This window comes from Rattus norvegicus, chromosome 8, assembly GCF_021556685.1.
Source record: "Rattus norvegicus strain SHRSP/BbbUtx chromosome 8, alternate assembly SHRSP_T2T, whole genome shotgun sequence".
Taxonomy (NCBI): Eukaryota; Metazoa; Chordata; class Mammalia; order Rodentia; family Muridae; genus Rattus; species Rattus norvegicus.
Genome location: NC_141541.1, coordinates 68,070,016 through 68,095,918, shown reverse-complemented (window position 1 = coordinate 68,095,918; position 25,903 = coordinate 68,070,016). Strand labels below are relative to the sequence as shown.

General features: G+C 46.1%; 2 protein-coding genes and 1 long non-coding RNA gene across 31 annotated transcripts in view; 2 read left to right on the top strand and 1 right to left on the bottom strand.

The window, feature by feature from the left end:
• The first annotated feature begins 498 nt into the window (after positions 1 to 498).
• On the top strand, positions 499 to 8,233 carry Nr2e3 (nuclear receptor subfamily 2, group E, member 3). Its single transcript, NM_001427660.1, is given in 8 exon segments — positions 499 to 753; positions 1,248 to 1,374; positions 1,508 to 1,611; positions 1,722 to 1,943; positions 2,026 to 2,183; positions 2,993 to 3,233; positions 3,486 to 3,591; positions 7,558 to 8,233. Coding segments are annotated over 8 exon segments (1,188 nt in total). The 5' UTR covers positions 499 to 656; the 3' UTR covers positions 7,691 to 8,233.
• Positions 8,234 to 11,173: 2,940 nt separating this feature from the next.
• Positions 11,174 to 25,903, top strand: part of LOC102546766 (uncharacterized) — a 150,480-nt gene continuing 135,750 nt past the window's right edge. For 10 of the 11 annotated variants that reach the window (XR_015627748.1, XR_015627742.1, XR_015627747.1 and 7 more), the window contains exon 1: positions 11,174 to 11,223. This is a non-coding gene — a long non-coding RNA (uncharacterized LOC102546766). Of the gene's footprint in view, positions 11,224 to 19,058; positions 19,236 to 25,903 lie in introns of all 11 variants that reach the window. The other variant, XR_015627746.1, reaches the window with a different exon arrangement.
• Myo9a (myosin IXA) overlaps positions 21,402 to 25,903 on the bottom strand; it is a 203,022-nt gene continuing 198,520 nt past the window's right edge. For all 19 annotated transcript variants that reach the window (XM_087560284.1, XM_087560285.1, XM_087560286.1 and 16 more), the window contains 1 exon segment: positions 21,402 to 25,726. In XM_087560284.1, coding sequence (XP_087416410.1) covers positions 25,266 to 25,726 — 461 coding nt within the window. In that variant the 3' untranslated portion in view covers positions 21,402 to 25,265.

Genomic DNA, 25,903 nt, shown 5'->3' with positions numbered 1-25,903 from the left:
CGCAGAGACATCTGGAGACGTGAGTCTTCCATGGGGCAAACCATTGGCCCTAAGCCATCCTTTATCAAGAGTCTAGGGTGAGAACCACCAGCATAGAGGGTGGGCTTCCCAGGACCCAACGTGAAGAAACAACTGGATGCAGAAACCCACACAGACACAATGATACATACAGTAGCACATGCCTCGAATACGTGGTGAATGCTACAGAAACATTTGAAGTCCTTGGGGGAGGTGGGATATGTAACACTCCTCCCCCGTAAGACTTGTCATCGGATAACAGACAGCTGAGAGCATGCCGACTCAGCCAACCTCCTGCACGTTAGGCAGCCTAGGAGTCAGTGTGAAGGTGGCAGGACTGACTGGCTCCCAGGGGCACCTGGGTAATGCTGCAGGTGTGGCCAGTTGATCCCCTGTGGAGACGGTAAAGATTGAGAGGATCATACACTGTGCCCAGCGAAGAGGATCATACACTGTGTCCAGCGCCGTGCTGGGAGAAGTCTGGACTCAGAGCCAAGGTGGTGAGAAAGCTCCAGAAGGAGGAAACGCTCCTAACTTGCAAGGGGAGGGAAGTAGAGGACAGACAGACAGAAATGGATACATAAGCTGGGTCCAGCAACTTCTAGCAGGCAGGCAACCCTTGGGACCATCTGTATCCAATGAGCTCTACAGTGTCTGCCTCCGTTGTGCCCATGGCTGTGACGGCCTCCAAGAAGGAGTCTCCAGGTAGATGGGGCCTCGGAGAGGATCCGACAGGTATGATTTTTTTCTGGAGGTGAGGTCTGGGCTCTTGGGGAAGAGCGTACAAGCAGCAGGTTCAGGGAGCCAGGAGCGAGCTGGAGCCAGGTATCCCCAGCCCCAGGGCCGTGAGCAAGCAAGAGGGTCTGCTAACAACCCAGAAGTCCTAGAAACTCAGAGGTCAGCAGAGCAGGACCCAACAATGGAGCTGCCGAGGAAGGAGATGGGTGCTCTTGAGACACCAAGAGATCCTCGTGGCACATCTCGTAAGAGGCTGCAGCCACCCACAGGAGAGGAATGGAGCCGGGAAGGTGGAGGCAGCGTGGAGGGAGCACGGAGGGAGGAGCGAGGGGAAGGGGTGGGAGCGGAGGTTAGGATGTCATGGTGAGGAGGCTGCTGTTTCCGGTGGGTGTAGCTAGCTTGGGGAATGTGGGAACCTACGGACCTGGAAGAAGAGTGACTAGGGGAGGGAGTGTGCTGTCCTCTCAGTCCAGCTCTGCCTCCCTGCTCAGGTGTGGGTCCCTCGCTCCAGTGCCGAGTGTGTGGGGACAGCAGCAGTGGGAAGCACTATGGCATCTATGCCTGCAATGGCTGCAGCGGCTTCTTCAAGAGGAGTGTGAGACGGAGGCTCATCTACAGGTGCCACCAGCCCTGCGGGCCTGCCCCGGGATGCCTAGCACAGGTGGAGGGTGTTCCGGGAAAGCGGAAGCCCCAACTCAAAGCCTAAAGTCAGGGCATGACACTGGCCCCCAGGAGCTTGTGTCCTCTGCAGGTGCCAGGTAGGGGCAGGAATGTGCCCAGTGGATAAGGCCCATCGAAACCAGTGCCAGGCCTGCCGGCTGAAGAAGTGCTTACAAGCAGGCATGAACCAAGATGGTGAGTGGTGGGCTGGGCACAGTGAGGTGGGGAAGGCAAGAGAGCAAGTGGTATCACTGCCAAGGGGTGGGTGTTGTGTGTCCGTGTCCTGAGTCTCCTTGCTTTCCAAGCTGTACAGAATGAGCGCCAACCTCGAAGCCTGGCTCAGGTCCACCTGGAGAGCATGGAACCAGGCAGTGATCCCCGACCAGAACCGGTGGTGGCCTCTCCTGCCTTGGCAGGGCCCAGTCCCCGGGGCCCCACATCTGTATCTGCAGCCAGAGCCATGGGTCACCACTTTATGGCCAGCCTCATCTCTGCTGAGACATGTGCTAAGCTGGAGCCAGAGGACGGTAAGTGGGAGATCAGTGGCCATGGGTCCTCACACCTGACTTCCACAGAGAAGCACTAAGGTCCAAACCTCCTCCTTTATAGCCGAAGAGAATATTGACGTCACCAGCAATGACCCCGAATTCCCCGCATCCCCCTGCAATCTGGATGGCATCCATGAGACATCAGCTCGCCTGCTCTTCATGGCCGTCAAATGGGCCAAAAACTTGCCTGTGTTCTCCAACCTGCCTTTCCGGGACCAGGTACACAACACAGCCTGCCTGCAGGAGCTGGGCCAGGCACAGTCAGCAGTCGGAGGTCAGCCAGCTTGGGGGAACATATACCCCTGGGCTGGTGAGGGATGGGAACTTACACAGTTTGGAAGGTGACCTTGGGGTACTTGTGTCTCTGAGCTGGGTATGGTTAGGGCAATGGCAGTGGGAATATGTAACTCTCTGAGGGAAGGATGCTAGCCAGAGATGCATAGAACCTGGAATGGCATGCAGAGTGGGGTGTATGGCTCTTTGGGTCCATTGCCTTTTCTTCTGTGCAAACTGTCTGGCCTGTAGGCATTCTGTGCCAGTGAGGCATCTGCATACCCAGAACAACAACCAAGTGGCTGACTGAGTTCTTTAGAGCACAGGCTTCCTATGAATTCAGATCTGAGCGTCCCCTAGCCTTTCCACATCTGAAAAAGTGCTCTGAGCTTCTAGTAGGCTGGCAGAGATCTCACGGTGGTCCAGAAGAGAGTGGTGTGGCCGGCCAGAGGTTCTGAGCCCTCAGCAGGGCTTGGAGGGACAGCTTGGATGAGTCAGCCAGTCTTTTGAACTCTCTCAGTGTGATGCTCTCGGGCTCCTCCTGAGGCCGCCCAGCATCCCTAGGCTTATCTTGAATGGTCCAGCCACAGCTCTGGATTGAATCCATGGAGCTGAGCCAGAGCCAGTGTAGGCAGAGGTCAGGAGCGAAGCTATAGGCACCTGCGAGGGGCTCTTCTGCTCCTGGGGAAGGTGGCAGGCTGGGAGCACTGGGAGCTGTGCCCCTGTGCTGACACTTGTGCCCTCTCTGATTACAGGTGATCTTGCTGGAAGAGGCATGGAATGAGCTTTTCCTTCTTGGAGCCATTCAGTGGTCTCTGCCCCTGGACAGCTGCCCACTGCTGGCACCGCCTGAGGCCTCCAGCAGCTCTCAAGGCAGACTGGCCTTGGCCAGTGCAGAGATGCGCTTCCTGCAGGAAACTATCTCCCGCTTCCGTGCTCTGGCAGTGGACCCCACAGAGTTTGCCTGCCTGAAGGCCCTGGTCCTCTTCAAACCTGGTACTGAGCCTTCGCCCAAGCCTTCCAAAGACATGGTTAGGAAGAAAGAGGGAAGAAGCAGATTTATGGTCACTTCTGTCTGCTGGGCTCCTCATAAACCCCCCCACCCCCGGTATAGAGGGACAGTCTTCTTTCTGGGTGAGGGGAAGCAGACAAAGAGATGTGGCCTGACAAACTACTTCTGGGGGTGTGGGGTGAGGCCGACTTCTGAAAGGGAGCTCAAGGGAGCTCACTGTTGCTGCTTCTCTCCAGAAACACGAGGTCTGAAGGATCCTGATCATGTGGAGGCTTTGCAGGACCAGTCCCAGGTGATGCTAAGCCAGCACAGCAAGGTTCACCACCCCAGTCAGCCTGTGAGGTGATAGCAATGACCCACCTGCCCACCTACCCTCCCCATTTGCCTCCTTCCCCCTACCTGCCTCTCCTACACCATCCCTGGGCTTCCTTGCTTAAGCAGGATAAAGGGCTCAGTCAGTCACAGATACCCAACATCTCCTGTGGACCAGGCTCCATGCCAGGCCCAGGAGGGCACCAAGAGACAAAGCCTATGGGGATGTTTGTTATGGTAGCCACGTGAAAGACAAGAATCATCCTGGTCAGGTGTGGAGAGTGGCTTGTGTCTGGAAGGGTAGCAAATGGCAGGCTTTAAATTTTTACTTTTTGGGCAGGCAAGTGGTGGTGTATGCCATTGATCCCAGCACTCAGGAGGCAGAAGTAGGCAGATCTCTCTGAGTTCAAGGCCAGCCTGGACCACTGAGCAAGTTTTAGGACACCCAGGGCTACACAAAGAAATGCTGTCTCAAAAGAACAAATAAATAAGCAAAAACTTACTTTTTAAAGTAGGATCTCGGTTTACAGTCTAGACTAGGCTCAAATTTAATTCTGGGCTTACAGGTGTGCCCTACCAGCCTCTGACAGGGACCATGTGTGTCCATAACAGGACAGGATCTAAACAGAAGAGAAAAATCTTACCTATGAAGGCAGGGAGAGCCCAGCAAAATGTGTTCTTAGACAGGAGTCCAGTATGGAAGTGTCAAAAGATTCTTGCTGGTAGAAAGGTGGAAGATCCAGCCAGAGAGTTACCTTGGAACCAGACTAGAGTTCAGAATGCCTAGTCCGATGACAGAGGTAAGGGGAACACCTGAGGTTCTGTGGGAGGAGGCTTTCATCCACAGGACTGGACCCCATGCAGACTGGTGGGCAGTGTGCACAAAGGGCAGAGCAGTGACTTCCCTGTGCCTTGTCTGGGAGATTCCATGCCTTAGGGAGTGGCCACAGGGAGCAGGGAAACAGACTGCCGTATACAACTCGGAACTCTGGAAAGGGACAGATTTGGCATTTAGCTAGAGGTATAAAAAAACAGGCAAAGCTATGCATTCGGAAGCAGGACTGTTCAAAACTTAAAAGGAAAGTTGAGAGTTAGAAGGAACTTGCCAAGCTCTGGGGAAAGTGTGGAAGGCACACTGTGAGGATGTGTGGGAAAGCCAGGCATGAAGAAACATAGCTATGGCCAACTGGTGCAGGCTGTGCGGAGGTGGCAGACATAGGTGTAGGTCCCAACGTAGTCTAGCACCAGGTCTTACACTGACGCACCAGGTAGTTTATTCCATTCAGCCAAGCATCTGGACTCTTCTAGACCACACTGTCTGCCATCTTCTGAAGAACTATGGTGACACGGTCATCTTTAGTCACCTCTCAGGTAGGTAAGCTCTGTACCACATGGTATAGGACCAGTGGGAGAATAGCGAAGGCTTGACATAGCTTCACAAGTGGTCATCACAGACATTCAGAAACCAGGGGTCTTCCTGGGTCAAGTTCCCTCTGGGACCAGCCCTCAGAGGCACCCTGGCCTGTTGATTGTGGATCCCATTGCAAAGGTACTGGGGAAGACTTCCTGTGGAGGGGCAGGAGAAACTTGAGTCACCCAGAGTCTGCCAACCAAGCATAAAGTCCTGAGTTTGGATCCCCGGCACCCACATAAGAGCCAGGCATAGTAGCACATATTACCCAGCACTGATCTTAGGGGAGACAAGTGGATCCATGGAGCTCACTGGCCAGCAGCTTAGTGGAATTGACAAGTTACAGATTCAATTGAGAGACCTTGCCTCAAAAGACAGGGAGGAAAGGCCCAGGAGTAAGAGTATTTGCTGTGCAAGCATCAGGACATGGGTTCAAATGCCTAGGACCCATGAGAGACAGGTGAAAGTGATGGGTATAGCAGGTTAAATAAATTTTACAAGGGGGGGGGTGCTGGGTAGCAGAGGCAGGTAGAACCCCGGGAGTGCTCTGTGCAGCCAGTCTAGCTGAAATAGCAAGGCTCAGGTTCAGAGAGAAACCTTGTCTCAAGGGAACACAGGGGAAATGTACAGGGTGTGCAATGTCTTCCTCTGGCCTCTGTGTGTATATACCAGCACGCCTGTGTGTTCACGTATATGGGTGCACACACACACACACACACACACACACACACACACACACACACAAAGTGATTGAAGAAGATGACCTCTGGCTCTTCGCCCAGGCTCCCCAGGTCACCTCTGCAGCTTATTACTTACTCTAGGCAGGACTGAGTGCCATGGCAGTGGCTTTCCAGTCTCCAGTTCAATGTACTTTAGCCAAGCCTACAGAGAGTTAGATGCTGAGGCACAGAACCGCTAATCACACCCACCCCTGTATGGTTTGTACGGTTTGCCCCGATACACTGTCTTGAGACTAAGTTCCGTGTGGTCAAGCTAAGCCCTGAGCTCACTGTGCCACTGGGGCTAAGCTGAGCTTCCAGCCTCCACTTCCAGAGCACGAGGAGGAGAACAGGCATGTGCAGCTGCACGTGGGATAGATAGAGCCCAGGGTCTGGTGCCTGCCGAGCACCAGATGAGCCGTAGCCTCAGCCTCTATTTACTGTGTTCTTAACAGTCTAGTGGTGCCTCACCCGCCATCTACCCGGTGGGTCCATTCCCGAAGTTTGCAGTAATTCTCCTGTACACTTCACAGTACTCCTTCCCACCTCCTAGGTCAGTAAGACAGGAGAAGGGAAGGTAGAGTAGGGTGGGGTGGGGCGGGGGGGGGGGTGACTGCTCCCAAGAGAAGGGAAGATTTTAGCTGGGCAAAGCCACTCACTAGCTCAGAGAGCGAAGTGCTGGCTTCTCATAGCTCTCTAGGTGCAGTCAAACCAGCAACTGCTTTGTGGAGTTCAGCCTTCTTCCGGTGGGGGTGGAGGTGGGGTGGGGTGGAAGAGGAGGGAGGCGGAGGGGCTGGGTAGGGGAATGGGCCTCAGGCCTTCTCCCCAGGATCATCTGGTCCTGATTTTTGTTTTTTTCTTTTTTGTACTGGGGGACAGCTGTTAGCAAATGATTCTTACTTGAAACTAGGATGGTGGGCTGAAGAGATGGCTCAGTGGTTAAGAACAACTGTTCTTCCAGAGGTCCTGAGTTCAATTCCCACCAACCACATGAGATGACTCATAACCATCTATAATGAGATCTGGTGCCCTCTTCTGGCATGCAGACAGAACATGTATACATAATAAATAAATCCTTAAAAGAAACAGTATTTAAAAAGAAAAAGAAAAAGAAAAAGAAAGATAGAAAGAAACTAGAATGGATTCTTTTTTCTGGATATATCTCAGCTAACTGAAATCTCCCTTGACCTCAGAATATTTTCAGTAGTAGTTCCTGTCATCAAAGGTGTTTCACAGACAGGAACTCATATTTGTCTATGTAAAACTAATGTGACTTAATTATAGCACTCGTGATCAATGAGCATCCAAGCAGGATTGCTCCCAAGGTCTCAAGCTGGGAGACAGCTGAACAAATATGGAAACAAGTATGGAGACTGGAGCTCGCCCACACAAAAGCTGGCAGGCATGGCAGGCCTGCAGTTGTAGCTCCTGGGAGACCACAGTGGTCCCTGGGGCAAGTTAGCTGGTGGACTAGCCAGAATTGGTGAGCTTCCGGGTCAGCAAGGGACCCTGCCTCAGTAATAGAGAATGATCCAGGAAGATACTGGACCTCAACTTCCACCTGAACACATGAGAACCTGTAGACACACTAAGGGCGTGCAGACAGACTGACAGACAGATACACACATATCACATTCATGTGCAAAGAAACCTCTCACTTTATAATCTTGACACATAATGAACAATATTGAGTCCCTGTTTTTATTGTGTTTCTAACTGATGGAAAGGTGGAAGTGAGTCCTCTAATGCAGGGAGGAGCCTTCCTGCATTGAAATGCCCCAGGCTAGCCCTGGGCACCTCTCTCCGCTCCCCTCCCCCACTGCCTTGCTCTGAGGCTGGCCTGACAGCATCCTTTCTCCCGTTCAGGTTTGGGAAATTGCTTCTCCTGCTCCCATCCTTGAGGTTCATCACAGCTGAGCGCATCGAGCTCCTCTTCTTCCGAAAGACCATAGGGAACACTCCAATGGAGAAGCTGCTGTGTGACATGTTCAAAAACTAGTGGGAGTGCCAAGGGTACAGGCTCCTGGGCAACACATCTTCGAAGCTAAATATTTTCCTGCCTTTCTCATCCAGTAATTCCACATGCAGGTATTTGTACCTTGCAGAAATTTCTCCCAAAATATATTATTGGAAAGTCATAGCTGTCTTAATATTAATGCCCTAACTCTGTTTGGACAGTAGAATGCATGGATGTGCTGTTACAGTCATAGGAGAAACAGCTGTGGCAAACATAAAAATAAAAATGAACAGGGGTCCAGGAGACAGGGAGACATTTTATTGCCTAGAAGTTGAACAAAAGCCAGGCATGTATATCCCGTGTTCAAGACCAGGGGCGGCGAGGGGAAGGGAGGAAGGTGGGAATGCAAAGAAAAGGAAATGAGAAAAGAAAAATCCAGAATAAACCGATAGAGAGAAAGCCAGAGTCAGCTCAGGGTGGGGGTGGGGAATCGGAAGAGGGAAAATGGCCTCCTGCTCTAGGAATGCCCTTTATTTGGTTCGGATGATAACTTGACAGTCATTAAAACTCATTGAGCACTTAAAATCCATGCACTTTGCTTATTTTGTTTGACCTTAGTTAAAATAAAACCAGAAAACTGTGCCCCAGGCTTTCTGTTTGAGGACGTGGGAGACATGAACACAAGGTCTTTTGAGTTTTGTCTGGGTTCATTCCAAGTCCAGTTCAGGTGCCATGAATTCAGGCCCTGGGCAGTTTCCCACGGGATCTTCCTTCCTCCTGTAAAGCGCCTCTTGGAGCAAGACAGTTGCAGGAGTGTGTGTATGTGTAAAACTCTTCATTATCAGTGTGTGTGTGTGGTGTGTGTGCTTGTAAAACTATTCATTATCATTCTCTGTTGTGTGGTGTGTGTGTGTGTATGTGTTTGGTGTGTGTGGTATGGTGTGTGTGTGTGTTTGGTGTGTGTTGGTGTGGTATGGTGTGTGTATATGGTGTGTGTGTTTGGTGTGTGTTGGTGTGATATGGTGTGTGTGTGTGTTTGGTGTGTTTGGTGTGGTATGGTGTGTGTGTGGTGTGTATGTTTGGTGTGTGTTGGTGTGATATGGTGTGTGTGTGTATGGTGTGTGTGTTTGGTGTGTGTTGGTGTGATATGGTGTGTGTGTGTTTGGTGTGTTTGGTGTGGTATGGTGTGTGTGTGTGGTGTGGTGTGTGGTGTGTGTGTGTAAAACTATTCATTATCATTCTCTGGTGTGTGGTGTGTGGTGTGTGTGGTGTGGTGTGTATGTGTGGTGTGTGGTGAGGTGTGGTGTGGTATGGTGTGTGTGTGTGTGTGTGTGTTGGGTGTGTGTTGGTGGTGTGGTGTGTGTGTGTGTGTATGTGTGTGTTGGTGGTGTGGTGTGTGTGTGTGTGTGTGTTTGGTGTGTGTTGGTGGTGTGGTGTGGTGTGGTGTGTGTGTGTGTGTATGTGTGTTTGGTGTGTGTGTGTATGTGTGTGTTGGTGGTGTGGTGTGGTGTGTGTGTGTGTATGTGTGTTTGGTGTGTGTGTGTGTGTATGTGTGTGTTGGTGGTGTGGTGTGGTGTGTGTGTGTTTCGTGTGTGTGGTATGTGTGTGTTTGGTGTGTTTGGTGTGTGTTGATGGTGTGGTGTGGTGTGTGTGTGTGTGTGTTTGGTGTGTGTTGGTGGTGTAGTGTGGTGTGGTGTGTGTGTATGTGTGTTTGGTGTGTGTGTGTGTATGTGTGTGTTGGTGGTGTGGTGTGGTGTGTGTGTGTGTGTATGTGTGTTTGGTGTGTGTGTGTATGTGTGTTTGGTGTGTGTGTGTATGTGTGTGTTGGTGGTGTGGTGTGTGTGTGTGTGTGTGTGTATGTGTGTGTTGGTGGTGTGGTGTGTGTGTGTGTATGTGTGTTTGGTGTGTGTTGGTGGTGTGGTGTGTGTGTGTGTGTGTGTGTGTGTGTGTGTGTGTGTGTGTGTAGATCTCTTCATTATCATCCTTCATCTCCCTTGGAAACACCTGGCTCAGCAAACCCTCTTTTACAAGGAGAAACCTAGGCAAGTCCATGAGCCCTGGAAAATCACTATAAAGGCTAACATACGGCTGGCTGTTGAACAGCAAAGAGCACTTACTTTTAACATGTATGAAGCCCTGGTTTAGGTTCCCAGCAGCACCCAGACACATGGGGTTCACATATGTCAGGCAATGTATCCAACAGCAGTAGTGAGCTGGGCACTCAGGCTGTGTTGTGTAACCCCACATAACTCCAAGGAGGGGCAGCTGTCACACTTTCTGAATATGCTAAGACACTGTGGACTCCCACAGTGTGGTACAGATACTCGCTGCTTAACTACGATGCCCTCTGTCTTCCCCTCCACTCCGAGATCAGCTAGAGCATTCTGTTGCATTTCCTGTCTTCAGAGAAGAAACATAACATGTATGAAGCCCTGGTTTAGGTTCCCAATGTTTTCTGGAAGAAAAACATTGTATGAGAAAACCACAAAAAGTCTAGGGATTCCCTGGCTTTTGCCTTTTATTTAAATACCCACAGCTACAAAGACTGACTCTCTGCACAGGAAATGTCGAAAGGTGGGCCGGGCTAAGAGATGAAAGAGTTTGACAAATACTGCCCGGTGAAAGACCTTCACACCAGAGCCCGTCAAATGATTGAGGCTCTGTCTTCTGAAAGCATCAGCCCATGGCTAGCAGGATGGCTCAGTGGGAAAACGACAATAGTCACCGAGCTCTATCTCTGTGTGAGCTCTGGGACACACATGGTTGTAGGAGAAAACCAACTTCTACAGGTTCTCTCTCTGATCACCACATGTACACACCATGACATGTATGTACCCATCCACACACTAATAAATGAGAGAGAGAGAGAGAGAGAGAGAGAAAATATCAAAGGAAGGAAGGAAGAAAAGACAGACAGACAGACAGACAGAAGGAAAGAAAGAAAGAAAGTGAAAAGCATCAGCCGGGCCTGTTACTGGGTTGTCTCATGACTGTATTACACACCCTAATTTCATATCAGGAGTTTAGGTCTGAACAAGGATGTCCGATAAGAAAACATGATTGAAACAGGTCCCATCTGCCCAGCTCATTTAGTTTACAATCTGGCTTTTGGAAACAAAGAGCGCAAAGGTGGCCGGCTGAAGTTCTCTGGCAAAGAACTCTGGGATTTTCCAGGAGGAAGTCTCTGGGAACTAAAGGAGATATTTAAGCGGAGTCATCTCCCTCTGCCTGATTCCAAAGCCAGATGCTCTTCCAAGGGCTTTCCCTTGTTGCAGAAACACCAGAAGAAGAAGAAAAAAATGAGTTTTGGCTTGGATCTTAAATGTCTCACGGAGGTGTGAGAAGCGTGGGCGCCACCCGGTACCTGGGCACTACCAGGTGTGTGGGCGCCACCCGGTGCGTGGGCACTGAGGGGACCTGTGAAGCCTTTAAGAGGCGGTTCTATTTGGAAGGAAGGTGGGCGGCATCTGCAGGCTCTGGCTCCTCCTCTAGCACTTTGTCCTCAGAACACCTGACCAGCTTGCCTCTTCTCTGCCAAGAGAAAGCAACGGAGACAGTCAACCATGGATGAAACTGTGAGCTAAAACCTTTCTTTTTTTTTTTTTTTAATTTAAAGAGTTGTTTTAAAGCGTGTGTGTGTGTGTGTGTGTGTGTGTGTGTGTGTGTGTGTGTGTGTGTGTGTGTGTGTGTGTGTGTGTGTCGCTCGTTGGTGTAGGTGCCGGTAGAGCTCAGAGGTTTTAGATCCCCGGGAGCTGGAATCACAGGCAGTTGTGAGCTGCCCAAAATGGGTGCTAGGAACTGAATTTTGCTATTTTATCACACTAATACACGGCTGATAGCACGTGCTGTTGGTAATGGCTTTCTTTTGAGTCCTTTCTGAGAAACTTGTTTGGTTTGGTTTCCGCCCTCAGTGCCAGTGTTCCCAGCTGTGAAGCACCACAAACGTGTCTTTGGCTTACCCAGGTCTTTGCTTTTCTTGGGAAACTTCATTTTCAGATTCTCCTCTACTTCCAGCTAGGTATTTTAAGCAGGAAGGGCCGGGAAAGACTTCAAATGACCAGAAAGAGTGAAAGCCGGGCCTCCGACAGCTGCCCTGCCTCGGTGGGTGTCCTTGGACTTTGTCACTAGATGGTGGTGTCACTTCAGTATGGGCTGGGGAGCTTTGTCATGCTTGCTCTGCTCCAAGCACAAGCTCGAAGGTGCTGGATGTGGGTGGTCCGAGTTTGCATAAGAAGTAGCCAGCTGTAGCCTGAAGCCACACACGCTTTGTCATAGGTGCCCACAAGATTGGATAGCTAAGTATGACTTTGCCAAATAAACTTTCGACGTTGTCCCTGGCTCAGAGAGACCACACTGCCAGCCAGCCTAGGGAAAGAATCATTAAAAGAAAAACAAGCCACCCAAGATCTGCCTGTAAGGCTATCTCACACCGCTCTGCTCTCGGGCTTTGGAATCAGAAAGGGCTTTTGTGGACTCCCATCATCTCTGGGCAAGTCTTAAAAGTATCATTTGTCAGTTTTATTTGGCCAATTAAAGACAATGTAGGAAACAACACTCACTGAAGTGGGAAAAGGCTGTCCAGAATCTTAAAGATCAAAGGTAAATTCAATTTTTTGTTTGTTTATTTCCCCTCAGACCTGGCTTGCTCCCAGTGAGGCTTCTCAGTCAGGATGTAACCTAACCAAAGAACCCAGGCCAGGAGAATGGAATTAGTAGTAGTTAGCAGAGGACACCTGGGTGTCCTGATAGGACAACTGACACTCAGGGAGGGCAGTTAACTTCCCCTGATGTCACGCAACAGGGCGGCAGAAAGGACACCGCAGGACTGAATTCTTCGCATTTCTCTGCCATTCAGGGAAAATAAAATTCATCTCACTGAAGTCTAGTCTCCTGCGTTGTGAGATGGCCACTTAATGAGGGGAAACGATAACTTTGCATTAAATATGGACCTACTGTCGGCATAGTTAGCATTGGTACCTGTCAGTTTGACACAACCCCTAGTCACTTGGGAAGAAGGAACCATTACTGAGGAATTGCCTCCATTAGATTCAGCTGCGCACACGTCCTTGCGAGCATTTTCTTGATGGCTAATTGCTGTAGGAAGGCGGGCCAGTGCATTGTGCGTGGTGCAATCCCTGGGCAGCTGGACCTGGGCTGAATAAGGAACTGAGCAAGCTAGTAAGAGATGCCCTCCCTGATGGGCTTCTGCTTCAAGGTCCTGCCTTACATTCCTGCCTCAACTTTCCTCCGGGATAGTTAGTCCGCAAACTGTGAGCAGAAACAAACCGCTTCTTCTTGGTACTGCTTTGGTTACAGGGAGAGAGACTAAACTAGAACAGTTGTCTTCACCGCACCACCTCTGTCTTCCCTTGCCTTCCTCCCGCCTTTTTGTGGTCCCCAGTAATTGTCCATGTACTACCAGGGTCACCTGTACTTCAACACATGCCTGCAACTCCAGCTCCAGGGAATCTGACACCCTCCCTGACTCCCAAAGGCACCCAGACACGTGGCCCTCATTCATATTCATTCTCTCTCTCCCTCTCTCTCTCTCTCTCTCTCTCTCTCTCTCTCTCTCTCCCTCTCCTCTCTCTCTCTCTCTCTCTCTCTCTTTCTCCCTCTCTCCCTCTCTCTCTCTCTCTTTCTCTCTCTCCCTCTCTCTCTCCCTCTCTCTCTCTCTTTCTCTTTCTCTCTCTCTCTCTCTCTCTCTCTCACACACACACACACACACACACACACACACAAATAAAAATGAAAACTTTTTAAAGAGCTCCTTTCAGTCCACACCATCACCAGTATCCATTTATTTAATGACAGCCATTCTGACTGGCATAAGACAACGTCTCAATAGTTTTGGTCTGCATTTTCCTCAAGACTAAGGATTTGAGCGTTTTCATGCACTTATTTGCCGTTTGCATTTCACTTTGAGAGGTGTCGTCTGCTCAGATCGTTTGCTGATTTTAAAACCAAGTTGGATGGGCTTTAAAGCATACATTTTTCCAAAACATTTTCTAGCGAACAAAATAATACTCTGCCAGATGAGTGGTGGGCCAGCATTCTCTCCCATTCTGTGTGGGGTTTTGTTTGCTGTTGAGGGTTTCTGTTCTGTTGGGTTTCTCGGGTGTTGGAGACCAGCATGGAAGTCTTGTACCTGCGGTACAGCACGGGGCTGCATTGCTGGCCTGAAGGGGGCCACTGCTCTGTTCATTGTCAGGCGAAGCCTTTGAAGTTTATGGCAGTCAATCAGGTTTAGCTTTAATTTCCTGTGCTTTGGAGTCCTATCCAGGAACATCATTGCCTGTGCCAGGATGTTGAAATACTTCCGCCATGCTTTCTCCCCGAAGTTTCAAGTTCTCCGATTTCAAATTTGGGCTTTGGATACATTTTGATTGACTGTTGTACGGAGCGAGAAACCTGGGTCAAGTTTCAGTCTTTGACTTGAGAATGTCCAGTGTCCCCCAGCGCCATATTCTTTTTTTGTGTGTGTGACATTTTTGTTGAGATCCAATCCACTGAACTTGTGTGCCCAGGTCTGTCTGGGATAGGATTCTGTCCTGTTGGTCCAGGTGTCTGTATGTCCATGCCATGCTGTCTTACTGACTGTGGCTCTGTAAAATGTCTTGAAATCAGGTATTATGAGGCCTCCAACGTCTTGCTGGCTTTTACTCAAGATTGTTTTGGCTATTTGGAATGGTTTCTGCTTCCACATGAATTTTGGGGTCTTTTTTGACACTCTTGTGGGAATGACATTGACTCTATCGGTCACTTAGTATATATACTGTGTAGTTGAATAATGTTAATTATGTAAATCCCTCATTCTTTTTTTAAAGATTTATTTATTTACTTGAGTACACTGTAGCTGTCTTCAGACGCACCAGAAGAGAGCACCAGATCTCATTACAGATGGTTGTGAGCCACCATGTGGTTGCTGGGAATTGAACTCAGGACCTCTGGAAGAGCAGTGAGTGCTCTTAAGCACTGATCCATCTCACCAGCCCCAAATCCCTCATTCTAAGGGAGTCTCTTTAAATGTTTTCCTCCTTTTCTTTCATCAGCTCTGCAGGTCTCGTCTTTACTTCCTTAGCTTTGTTTATACGGCTATTGTGAATAAGAGTGATTTCATGGTTTCTAATCTTTTTTTTTTTTTTTGGTTCTTTTTTTTCAGAGCTGGGGACCGAACCCAGGGCCTTGCGCTTCCTAGGTAGATTTCATGGTTTCTTTCTCAGCAAATTTATTATGGACATATGGACCAACATTGATATGTTGGTTTTTTAAAAATATGTATCCTCGGGTTGGGGATTTAGCTCAGTGGTAGAGTGCTTGCCTAGGAAGTGCAAGGCCCTGGGTTCGGTCCCCAGCTCCGGAAAAAAAAAATATGTATCCTCATAGTTTACCATCTATTTTCATTTCCCACCATCTTTTGGGGGACTTTGTGATTTTCAGTGTATAAAGCATTCATCTGCCAGTGGGCATTTTACTTCTTTCCCATCTGCATACCTTTTTTTCTTTCTTTTTCTTACCTAATAGCTATAGCCCAAATGTCTAGTACTGTGCTGAATCAGATCTGTGAAAGTAGACAGACAGCTTTGTCTTGATCCTTACAGACAGTACTCCATCTCTCCCCAACTCAGTATGATGTTGGCTGTGGATTTATTTATTCTACAAAGCCATTGTCATGTTGAGATCTGGTCATCTGTACCTTATTTGTTTAGCCCCACCCCAACCCCCCCCCACACACACACTCCACCTCCCGAGTCAGAGGTTCTCTGTGTAGCCCCAGCTGTCCTCGAATTTACTTTGTAGACCAGGCTGGCCTTGAACTCAGCTAATCCTGCCTCTACATTCTGAGTGCTGGGATTAAAGGCATGTACGGCCACTGACCAGTAAGATCTGTTTGTTTGTTTTTTTAAATCATAAAGAAATTTTAAATTTTGTCAAATATCTTTCTGCATCAACTTGATTCTTCACTCTGTTTGCATGCCTTGTTCATTTGCATATATGGTATCATTTTGCATCCCTGGAATGAAATTAACTTGATAATGTGTATGATCTTTGTTTGAGAGACAGGGCTTCATTATGGAGCCCAGACTGGTCTGGACTTCACTATGAAGCCAAGGCCTTTCTTAAACCTTGTTCTTTCTGCTTCCACTCTCAGGGCTGGGGTCCCAGGTGCACCACCCTGCCTGCCTTTTTTGTTATAGGATTGTTTTGTTGCCCCATTGAATTTCATTCTCTCTTCTTTCGTTGAGGGTTTTTGCATTTGTCCACCTGGATCCTGCTGACCTGAAGGAGCCAGTTTGAAAGGATTCCCTCTTCTTCCAAAGCTTGAAATAATAGCAGGAGAGAGTTCTTAGTGCTTGATGAAGCTTTCGCAGTGAAACCATTCGGTTCTGTAATTTTCTTTCTTGGAAAAAGGTTGACTCAAGCTCATCAGTTGTAGGTCTGTTCAGGTTCAAAACCTCTTGGTTCAGTTTTGGTAGGTCATATGAGTCCAGATCTTTGTTCATTTCTTCTAGATCTTCCAGTTCTACAGCATATCAACTCTTCAACTCAAAACAACCCCTTAGTAAGCCTTTGTAGGTCTGTGGTATTACTTGAAATGTCTTTCTCATCTCCAGTCTTCTCTTCTTCTCTCTTGATTAGTTAAACTAAAAGTTTGTCAATTCTGTTAATCTTTTCAACACAATAACTCCCTAACTTATTCATCCTTAATATTGTCTTTTTAGTCTATATCTTATTTCCACTTGGGTTTTTGTTTTTCCTTTGGAGACAGGGTTTCTCTGTGTAGCCCTGGCTGTCCTGGAATTCAATTTGTAGATCCAGTTGGCCTAGAACTCACACAGATCTGCCTGCCTCTGCCTCCTGAGTGCTGGAATTCTCAGCTCCACTCTGATCTTTATGACCCTTCTCTTAGTTATTTTGGGTTTGTCTTGCTTCTGTCTTTGTAATGAGTCATTAGGTTGTTCACAGACTTCTTCTCTGTTCTTTTTAAAGGTGCGAATTCACTGTTGGACACTGTCCACTTCTACAGCGGGGTACTCTGCCACACCATAGGCTCTGGCATGCTGCATTTCCATTTCTATCCATGTGTTCCCAGAAATGTAAACTTTTTTCTAACTTCCTCAATGACATTGTTGTTTGGTCTCCATGAACTTGCATGTTTTCTGAGGTTTCTTCGTTGCCATTTTATAGAGATCAAAAACATTTCCATATCTGGTCTTTGTTAGGATTTGCTCCGTGGCCTTTAACATTTTAGAATATCCAAAAGAAGATTTTATGCACTGAGAATGTACATTCTGCAGCCTCTGTATGGAATGTTCTACACGTCTGTGAGGTCCATCTCATGTATAGAATAGTTTGACTCAGATGTTGCTTGGGATGAAATGGAGTACTGAACTTCCTTTCTACCTCTTTTAAACATAGGGGCTCCAGCACTGTGTGCATGCATTTACAATCATATACTTTGAAGTTTTTATTTTAGTATCATTTTTGTGTGTGTGCATGGGCATATGCGTGTGCCACAGTGAGTGTGGAGGTCAGAGGACAGCCTGCAGGAGTTGGTTCAGTTCTCTCCTTCACCATGTAGATCCTGCCTAGATCCTGGGGCTTGAACTCATATCATCAGGCTTGGTAGCAAATGACTACCTGCCAAGCACTCTGATAACCCTGTGCCTGTGTGTGATGTATGTGTGTACATTGTATGTATGTGTATTGCTGATGGTGTGCACTTGTATACATTTGATGACCAGAGGAGGACGTCAGGTGTCTTCTGTTATTCTCTGCTTTGTTCTTTGAATCCCTTGAACCTACCTACAGCTTGTAATCGTTTGGTTAGGCTGGCAGCCAGCAAGTCTCAGCCATTTTCCTTTCTCTACTTTGATGAATTGATTCTTTAGTCAGTATTTAGTGACCTTCTTTGTCTCTCTTGACATCTTCCTCGCTTAGTCTAGTTTCTCAGATAAAAGTACTACAACCACTGCTTACTTTAGGATCCCACTTGTGTGAAATATTTTCCATCCTTTCATTTCCAGGCTATTTCCAGCAACTTTACTGATGAACTAAGTTTCTTATGCACAGCATATTTTTTTTTTTTTTGGTTCTTTTTTTCGAAGCTGGGGACCGAACCCAGAGCCTTGCGCTTCTTAGGCAAGCGCTCTACCACCGAACTAAATCCCCAAGCCCCTGCACAGCATATTTTTAGTTTTTATTTTGTTTTTGAGACAAGGTCTTGCATGGTCTGGTATCCACTATGTAGCCCAGGCTAGCCTTAGAGCTATGATGATCCTTTTGCTGCAGCCGATGAATGCTGGGATTAAAGGTGTGTGCCATAACTTCTGACTTTAAAAAAAATCCACCTGGTCAGGCTGTAGCTGTCGATTGAATAACTTAGTCTATTTGTATTCAAGGTTATTATTGAAATGTAGGGACTTATGCCTGTCTTGATTTTTTCTAGTTATTTAGAGCATTACTTTTCCTCATCTTATTAATCTTTGCAATTTGTTTGCTGTATTTGATAGTCCGATTCTATTTTTGTGTGTCTATTCTTCCAGTAGAACTCACATGTTCACGTTATTGTGGTGGCAGTTCCCTTCATTTCTAGATGTAGTACCTCAGTAAGTCCTGCAGTCATGAATTTCCCCCAGCTTCTCCTTATCTTTACTTCTGAAGGATAGCCTTGCTGGGTATAATAATCTTGGCAGTAATTTTCTTTCAGAACATGGAGAGTGGCATTCCATTTCCTGGTATCCTATAGGGTTTCTTCTGGAACATCTACTGTAAGTGTAGTGGGGTTTCACTTAGATGTCTTGTGCATGCTTCCTTGTAGACTTTACAATTCTTATATTTTTGACAGTTTTATATTATGGTGAAGATCTTTTCTAGTCATCTATAAGCCCCTTGCATATGTATGTCCATGTCTTGTACATGATTAGGAGAGCTGTCCACTATTATTTCACTTGAGGGTTTCTCCATACTGCAAATCTTTGTGGACGTTTAGTGATTTAATAGTCATGCCACAGATTTGTGTGCTTTCTTCCTTTCTCCCCCAACTCCCACAAATGAGTTATTTAAGAAGGCTTGTCTTCAAATTATTAATAAATAAAATTATTATTAATAAAAAAAAAGGCTTGTCTTCGGGCTGGGCACTTAGCTCAGTGGTAGAGCGCTTACCTAGGAAGCGCAAGGCCCTGGGTTCGGTCCCCAGCTCCGAAAAAAAGAACCAAAAAAAAAAGAAGGCTTGTCTTCAAGAATAAACATTTTTCTTCCACCAAACCTAGTCTATTGTTGAGGCTCTCAACCAAAATTTTTAGTTGATATGCTATGGATCTGTTACTTCTGCTGTGATTATTTAAATGTTTGTGTTCTTTTCAATTTTACTGATCTTTATTTTTTAATTTATTTACTTTATTTATAGATGGTTGTGAGCCACCATGTGGTTGCTGGGAATTGAATTCAGGACCTCTGGAAGAGCAGTCGGTGCTCTTAACCACTGAGCCATCTCTCCAGTCCCCTTTACTGATCTTTTTTTTTTTTTTTTTTTGGTTCTTTTTTTCGGAGCTGGGGACCGAACCCAGGGCCTTGCGCTTCCTAGGTAAGCGTTCTACCACTGAGCTAAATCCCCAGCCCCCCCTTTACTGATCTTTAAAACAACAATTCCATCTATTCCTGTTTCTTTGGGATTTATTACTAGAGCTACGATCTTCATTTACTGACTTGCATGTTTGTATATATGTATAGGTGCACATGTCAGTGTGCTTGTGGAGATCAGAAGACAGCTTATGGGAATCAGTTATTTCTTTCCACCATGTGAGTCCTAGAAGAGTTAGTTCATCAGCCTTGGCTCAAGTGCCTTTACCCACCAAGCATCTTGCCAACCCCTAGGCAGCCCTTTCTTTGGTAAACCAGTCTGCCTGTTTTGAATACTTTGAGGAAAGTCACTGCAGTTGCTAGGACAACTGCAACCATAACACTACTGAATTCATTACTCTTGAGTCAGGAAGCCTGGCTCTAGGCAACATGCACCAACCGTAGAGGATGCCACTCTAGGCAAAACAAGCCTTTGTGAGCTTTAAATTATCCAGCTTACCTTGCAGCTATTCTCACTCAGGAATGGAGGTGGCTGCAGTGTCAGAGTCACCAGGAGCTGAGGGCTCTGATTCTCTCAGACAGATCAGAGCTGAGATGTAAAGACATGACTAAGAACTCCAGTGACTCATCGAAACATGATCAGTGCAGCGAAGCTTGTAATTGGTAGAGCCAGGATCACATGCATAGCTGTGACTGGTAAAATTATAATCTGTGCATATGCCACAATCTTCTTCTTGCTGTATAAAGCAGGCGATTCTCCACTCCTCGGGCTAACCTGGGAAGCTCCTTCTACCCTGTGCACTATTAGATATTGTATCATTAGGCCCTAGTAAAAGTATCTTGTGAATGGCCTCTTGCCTACCTGTGTCATGAAAAATAGACAAATAGCTGGGTGGCACAGTAAGAAGGCAGGTGAAGGGCTCCGGAGTTCTGAAGGCTTTAATACTCTCAGAAAACCCACAGCTATGATATCAAGAGTTGGCCAAGAATTCCAGATAGCAAGAACCTAACTATAAAGTATGGTGGAGAAACTGTGACTATGGATGAGGAAGCTTAATATGGGAGCTGATTCTAAAGGACTAGACATTCCACTCACTAGAAGACTCTGGAGAGAGCGGAGAAGGGTTCAAGAGCCAAGGGTTCCAACACCACTTGAGAGCTAGAATTCCAGCCACTAGGTGTTGGTTCTCCTAAGCAGTACGCTTCTGTTTCAGCAAAGCTTTGAATGTTTAGAACCATAAACTCCTAGTAGTCCTCAAGACTTAGAGAGCTAAGCATCTGGATTTAGAAGCCTAGCTTGTGAACCTCTAGTACTCAGGCCTATCACTACTAAAGGGACAACCTGCCTAGGCATGTTCAGACAGAGCCCCATCCTGGGAAGCAGTCACTTGTGACACTATAGGCAACACCCTCTACTTTCAGCCCCATTGTCCCATGTACTCAGCAGTGCATTTGACTCAGAGGTGCTTCTTGAGCAAGGTTTGGATTACAAGGCAACCAGCTGATGAGCTAGCACGATATATCTGTGGGTTCTCAGAGACAGGAATGTGGAGGGTTTTCCGACCCCTCGAGCCATTCAGATTAAAACAGATCTCTTCTTAGGTAGCTCCTAGCTACAGCACTTAGGGCTCACAGGAAGATGATGTAAAAATTGTTTCCAAAGCAAGGCTACTGTGCTCTCTAAGCCAATGTGGATTGTGAACCACTCCCAACAGCTGGGATTGCCAGCATCCACATTGGCTATGTGGGCTGAGACTTCTTCCCCTGTGTCTCTGTAGAGGGGCAGCTTTCTTTCCGTTATGAGGCAGAGTCTGCAGGTGTCAGAATATTTTGTTTTTTTACTATAACTTTGTCCCAGGCCTCTGAATCTCACAAGTTTCTGATATCCTTCTTTCAACTACCCTCACCTGAAAATTCAACTATACATTTATTGTTTGGGTTTTTTTTTTCCCCACAGGAAATGACTGCTAGGTGCTTCTAGTTCTCCATCTTACGATTCCCCTAAAATGTCTTGACCTTGACTTGCTCTTCAGTTGAGTTCTAACAGCTGTCATTTCTGCACGAATCAGTTGGGAATTAGTTCCTTTCCTTTAATTTTATTAGTTAAGGAATCGGTGCTGTTCCTTTGAGTTATGAGTCCGATTAGAAGCCAGAAAACAAACCACACGTATTGCACTTCTGGAAGCTTTGTTCTTTAATGAGCCATGAGTGATTTGTTCAGCAGGCTGCTTTTGTGTAGCTATACAGTGCATAATCTGAGTGACACAAACTGCACTTTATACAAATGTCTTGCCCCCTTCCAAAAAAAAAAAAGGAAATTACAAAGTGCTGCTGATTTCATCGGGAATGTAATCCGTTCTGTGATTAAGTCGTTCTTATAGATTCTTAAACAGTAAAGTGGCATATTTCACAGGATGTGTCCTTTTATAATACACAGTATTTTAAAATTTTACACTCAGCATACTTATAAGTTACTTTGAATCCATTAAAATAATATAATACTAATCTGTAGTCCATACCTTTCCCCCAGTAAATACAAATACTTGGTTCAAGAGGTGCAACTCTTGTATGACCTAGGAGGGCTGATAAGTAGGCATTAAGAGTGGATGGGTGACAAGGTGACAGACCCATTACTAGGGCTATTTGAAGTTTAAACCAGGAGATCAGTAAGATCTAATACACTGGAGATTACCCACTTAACACCAAAATGTGAGAATGTTCCAGAGAAATGTGGTCTCTAGTACCCTAGGGATGCAGAAAGTCAGGTCTACAAATACCTAAATTTTTTACTACTAAGGCCAGCATGGTGTTGGGGCACAGTGCTGAGAAGTTATCACAAGTGTGTGGGTGCATATAACACACCACTCAGTAGAAGAATGCAGGGCCCACATCTATTTGCCCACCAAGAATTTTAAAAAGTGAGTGAGAAAGCCATCTGGACAACTTCTTCCTCTAGTTACAACTCTCAGCTTCACCGCCTGAGAATCCTTCCTTCTCTCTAGCTTATTAGTTACAGTTGAAAAAACAGCTCACAGGCATAAAAGTGGAACAATACAACCTCGATGTATCACCTCATGTCAGCGCACTTCTGTGATGCTGTCTTCGATTGTGAGACACAGAATAGTTTTCACACCCTATGCAAAGTAAGAGTGATAGGTTTCTAAAGCCTGAGAGTTGGCCCTAGTGCCCTATGCCCTGAACTCATATCCTTTTGTCTCTCCTAGCAACACTCATATCTCCGTTTGTGTATATGACCCAGAGTGGTCATATAAACGAAATGACAGGAAGTACAAATATGTGCAAACTAAGCATATCACCTCCCCAAATCCTGCCTGCATTTGCTGTAATTTACTTCAATCTGTGATGCAAAATGTATTTGCTTCTGCTACATTTTCTACGATACACATCTGCAGACACATATTAATGGGTAGGAAAAATGTAGGAGTTATTGTGGACTAGAAGTATATGCAGTAACTAGAATGCTCTCAGGTTTGGAGCACAGGTTTCACATGTGAGGAATTCTGCTGCTGCCAGAGTTTCCTTTGGTGCATTTTAAGACTGAAGAAAAGCAGCTGGCCAGTCTAATAGTGAACCCAATGTGGATCTGCATCAGGAGTGACTGCAACAGTGTTGCTATGTGGTGATTCAGAGGCTCTGATAAGAACTGATGGAGCAGAGCATCTGACACTACTGAGTTATGGCTTTGTCTCTATCAGACCAATCGTGCCTGCTAACCCAAGAACAATAGCATTCTTTTCCTCAAAGGGGGCCTACACTTTGCCCAGACATTTTTACGATTGTGTGGATTTCCCCGACCCCATCCTGGCGTCTTGTTAAAATGATTAAAAAATCCACAAATCTAGCAACTGGAAAAAAAAGTTTTTATTTAACTTTATTCAAATTCAGGTTTTAGGTCCCTGAGAAAAATTATAAAGTCTTTAATATTGATTACTTTGTTCCTACAAAGTGACCTATGTAGGTAGTTATTTTTTTTCTCAGCCCCAAATTTATTTTATAGAAATTAAAAACAAAAACAAAAACAAAAAAACAACAACAAAAAAACCAAATTGAGCTGTAAAACTTTAGGTGGAAGAATGTGCGTCAAGTGCTGGGTTCCAGGCCTTTCCTCTGAAACAAAGGAACTTGTTTTGAGCCAAGTAGAGAGCAGCACTTACCACCCATAGCAGCTACTTTCCCCAAATACTAAAACAGACTGTGTAGCCACAAAGGCCCAAAGGAGCTCCCCACCTTATCACAGCCTCTGGCTTCCTTTAGAACAGTTTCCAAAATTCTTATTGTTAATGCTCAAGGGATATAAAAGTTAACATTTATTGAATGACCATCATCATAGGAGAGATTTTCAAAGCTTCCTTCATGTGTCTCAATGCTGAACCCATACCAGGGAGAGGGACAACTCCAGCTACCACGAGCTACTGTGCAAAATGATGCTCCAAGTCTCATGTCTAGAGCCGCCGCTGCAGCAGTGACGTGAGGTTCAGTGCTGTGTAGGAGGAGACCCTGCCTTTACAAAAGACTTCTATCCTCATAACTTCAAAGCAAAAAAAAAAAAAAAAAAAGAAGAAGAAAACCAAAATTCAGGTTATAGATGGTATAGGCTCTTCTTGTAACAGTGCATGTGGTAGTTAGACAAAATGTATTTAGTGACTTTAAAAATAAACATTTCACATACTTAAGAAATGGTATCATGTTTCACTTCACATAACATTATAAATAGCAAAACCAGAGTTCTACTCCCACAATGGCTAGTACATGATGCTTCCAACACGGTAACTTAGGAAACTACCAGTGATGAGAAAGATGCCCTTAGTTATCCCTTACCCCAGGGTGAATGGGTCTCACCACTTGTCTAATGGCCTCTTATCTGTAGGAAGAAACTCCATGGGAATAGGGGGAAGCATAGGGTTAAAAAGAACTAGGCATACTATACATGTGTATTTACAGTAAACTTCAGGAGCAAGAATATTAACAAAAATAGCTTCAAGTAGTCCTTGATTTTTTTTTCATCTAATACTGATGGTCTGAGAAAAAGAAGACAACAATTAAATAGATCATATTAAAACTTTCTAAATTTCTTTTGGCGTCTTTTTCTATAACACTCATGCAAAGTTGTACGCGAGTACTCGTAGAGAAGTGATGAAACGGTCACATCTATGGTGGTACTCCACCAGCAGATGAATAGGCTCGGATACAGTCTTCAGTTTAGTCTATAAAAAAAGAAAAGCCTGGATCAATCAGGACGATGCCTTCACATTTAGGAATTATCTAAATGTGTCCTGTGACATCACAAACAAAAACCTAGAGGAGTCTGATCTAAAAATCAGGGCATACTAGTACAGTATGGCTACTGAACTTTATCCCATGAAATAACATTTGCAGGACTTAACCAGGAGTTAAACCAGCACTGATTGTAATACCAAATATCAACAAGAGACAAAGTACGGTCTCTTCACAATATTATCAGATGGCTGAGTCACTCTGGGCTTAATGGAATCAGTTTGTTTCCAAAATATAACATCGAATATTTTGTAATTAAATTTAAAAGAGAGGGCTTAGGCGTTTTGCTTATAAGTCCTTGGGGAAATTTTATATTCTATAACAGTTTCTAACTATCCCAATACAAACACAAAAGGTTTTGCTTTCGTGGTTAACAGAAGTTTGTATGGTGGTCTTTAAATGCTAGAAATGAGAGCATTTCTCAGGATCACAGTAGCCCCCTAGTTCAATAACTATCTGTGGAAAGGGAAAAATAGGTGGGCAAGAAGCAACTACTGTTGGCCAAAATCACCCAGGTCTCAGGTGGCTTTGTTTAGTGGAATCTCAAATCAAATACAGCAGCCAAGGCACAGCTGGCCCATCCCTAGCAAACTTCAAAGAGGCCACTTTTGCCAGAAGTGCAGTGTTCCAGCACACAAACTGTCAGCTGAAGACAAGGTAGGACCATTAGGACTGACTGTTACAAACAAGGTGACCAGAAGAGGCCCCAAAGATGAGATGTGGAGACATTTCTGTCCATTTAGACCATAAACTCATTATTTCCAAACAGTGGTAGTTGCTGTGTGGAGCTGCAGTCTGAGTCCACAGTTTTCTTTCGGCCAGATGAAACCGTCCCCTCTGGGGTCTCTTTGGTTTTCTGAGGTGAGTTTTTCACATTCTTTAGTTTTTGTTTGCCCTTTTCAGGGTTGAAGGTTCCTCTGCTGATGAACTGAGGCCTGTCTTCTAGGGATTTGGCTTGGCCTAGTGGTCCTTCCATTCCCTGGGCCTCACAAGCTGAGGCAGCTCGGTAAAATGGAGACTTGGAATAAATCTGAAATCGCTTTCTAGTGCCATGAGATGATGTAGTGTTTGATAGACATGAAGAAACGGAGGAGCTGACTGAGTCCAAAGAGTCTGGCTGCTTTCTTAGCTGCTTTCGAAACTTGCTTGAAGGCTCAGACTTGCCAGCTGCTTTCAGGGAGCTAAGGGCTAAGCTTCTCTCTAAAAACAGAAAATAAGAGTTGTGCGTGAGCATGTCCACCTATGCGACATCATGTAATGAATAGAAGCTACTGTCCACATGTAAAACTGAGTAGGTCAAAGTACTGAGGGAATAGTTGGTCTATTTTGTGCAGAATCATTATTTTAAAAGCTATCATGGAGCTGGCCTCAAACTTA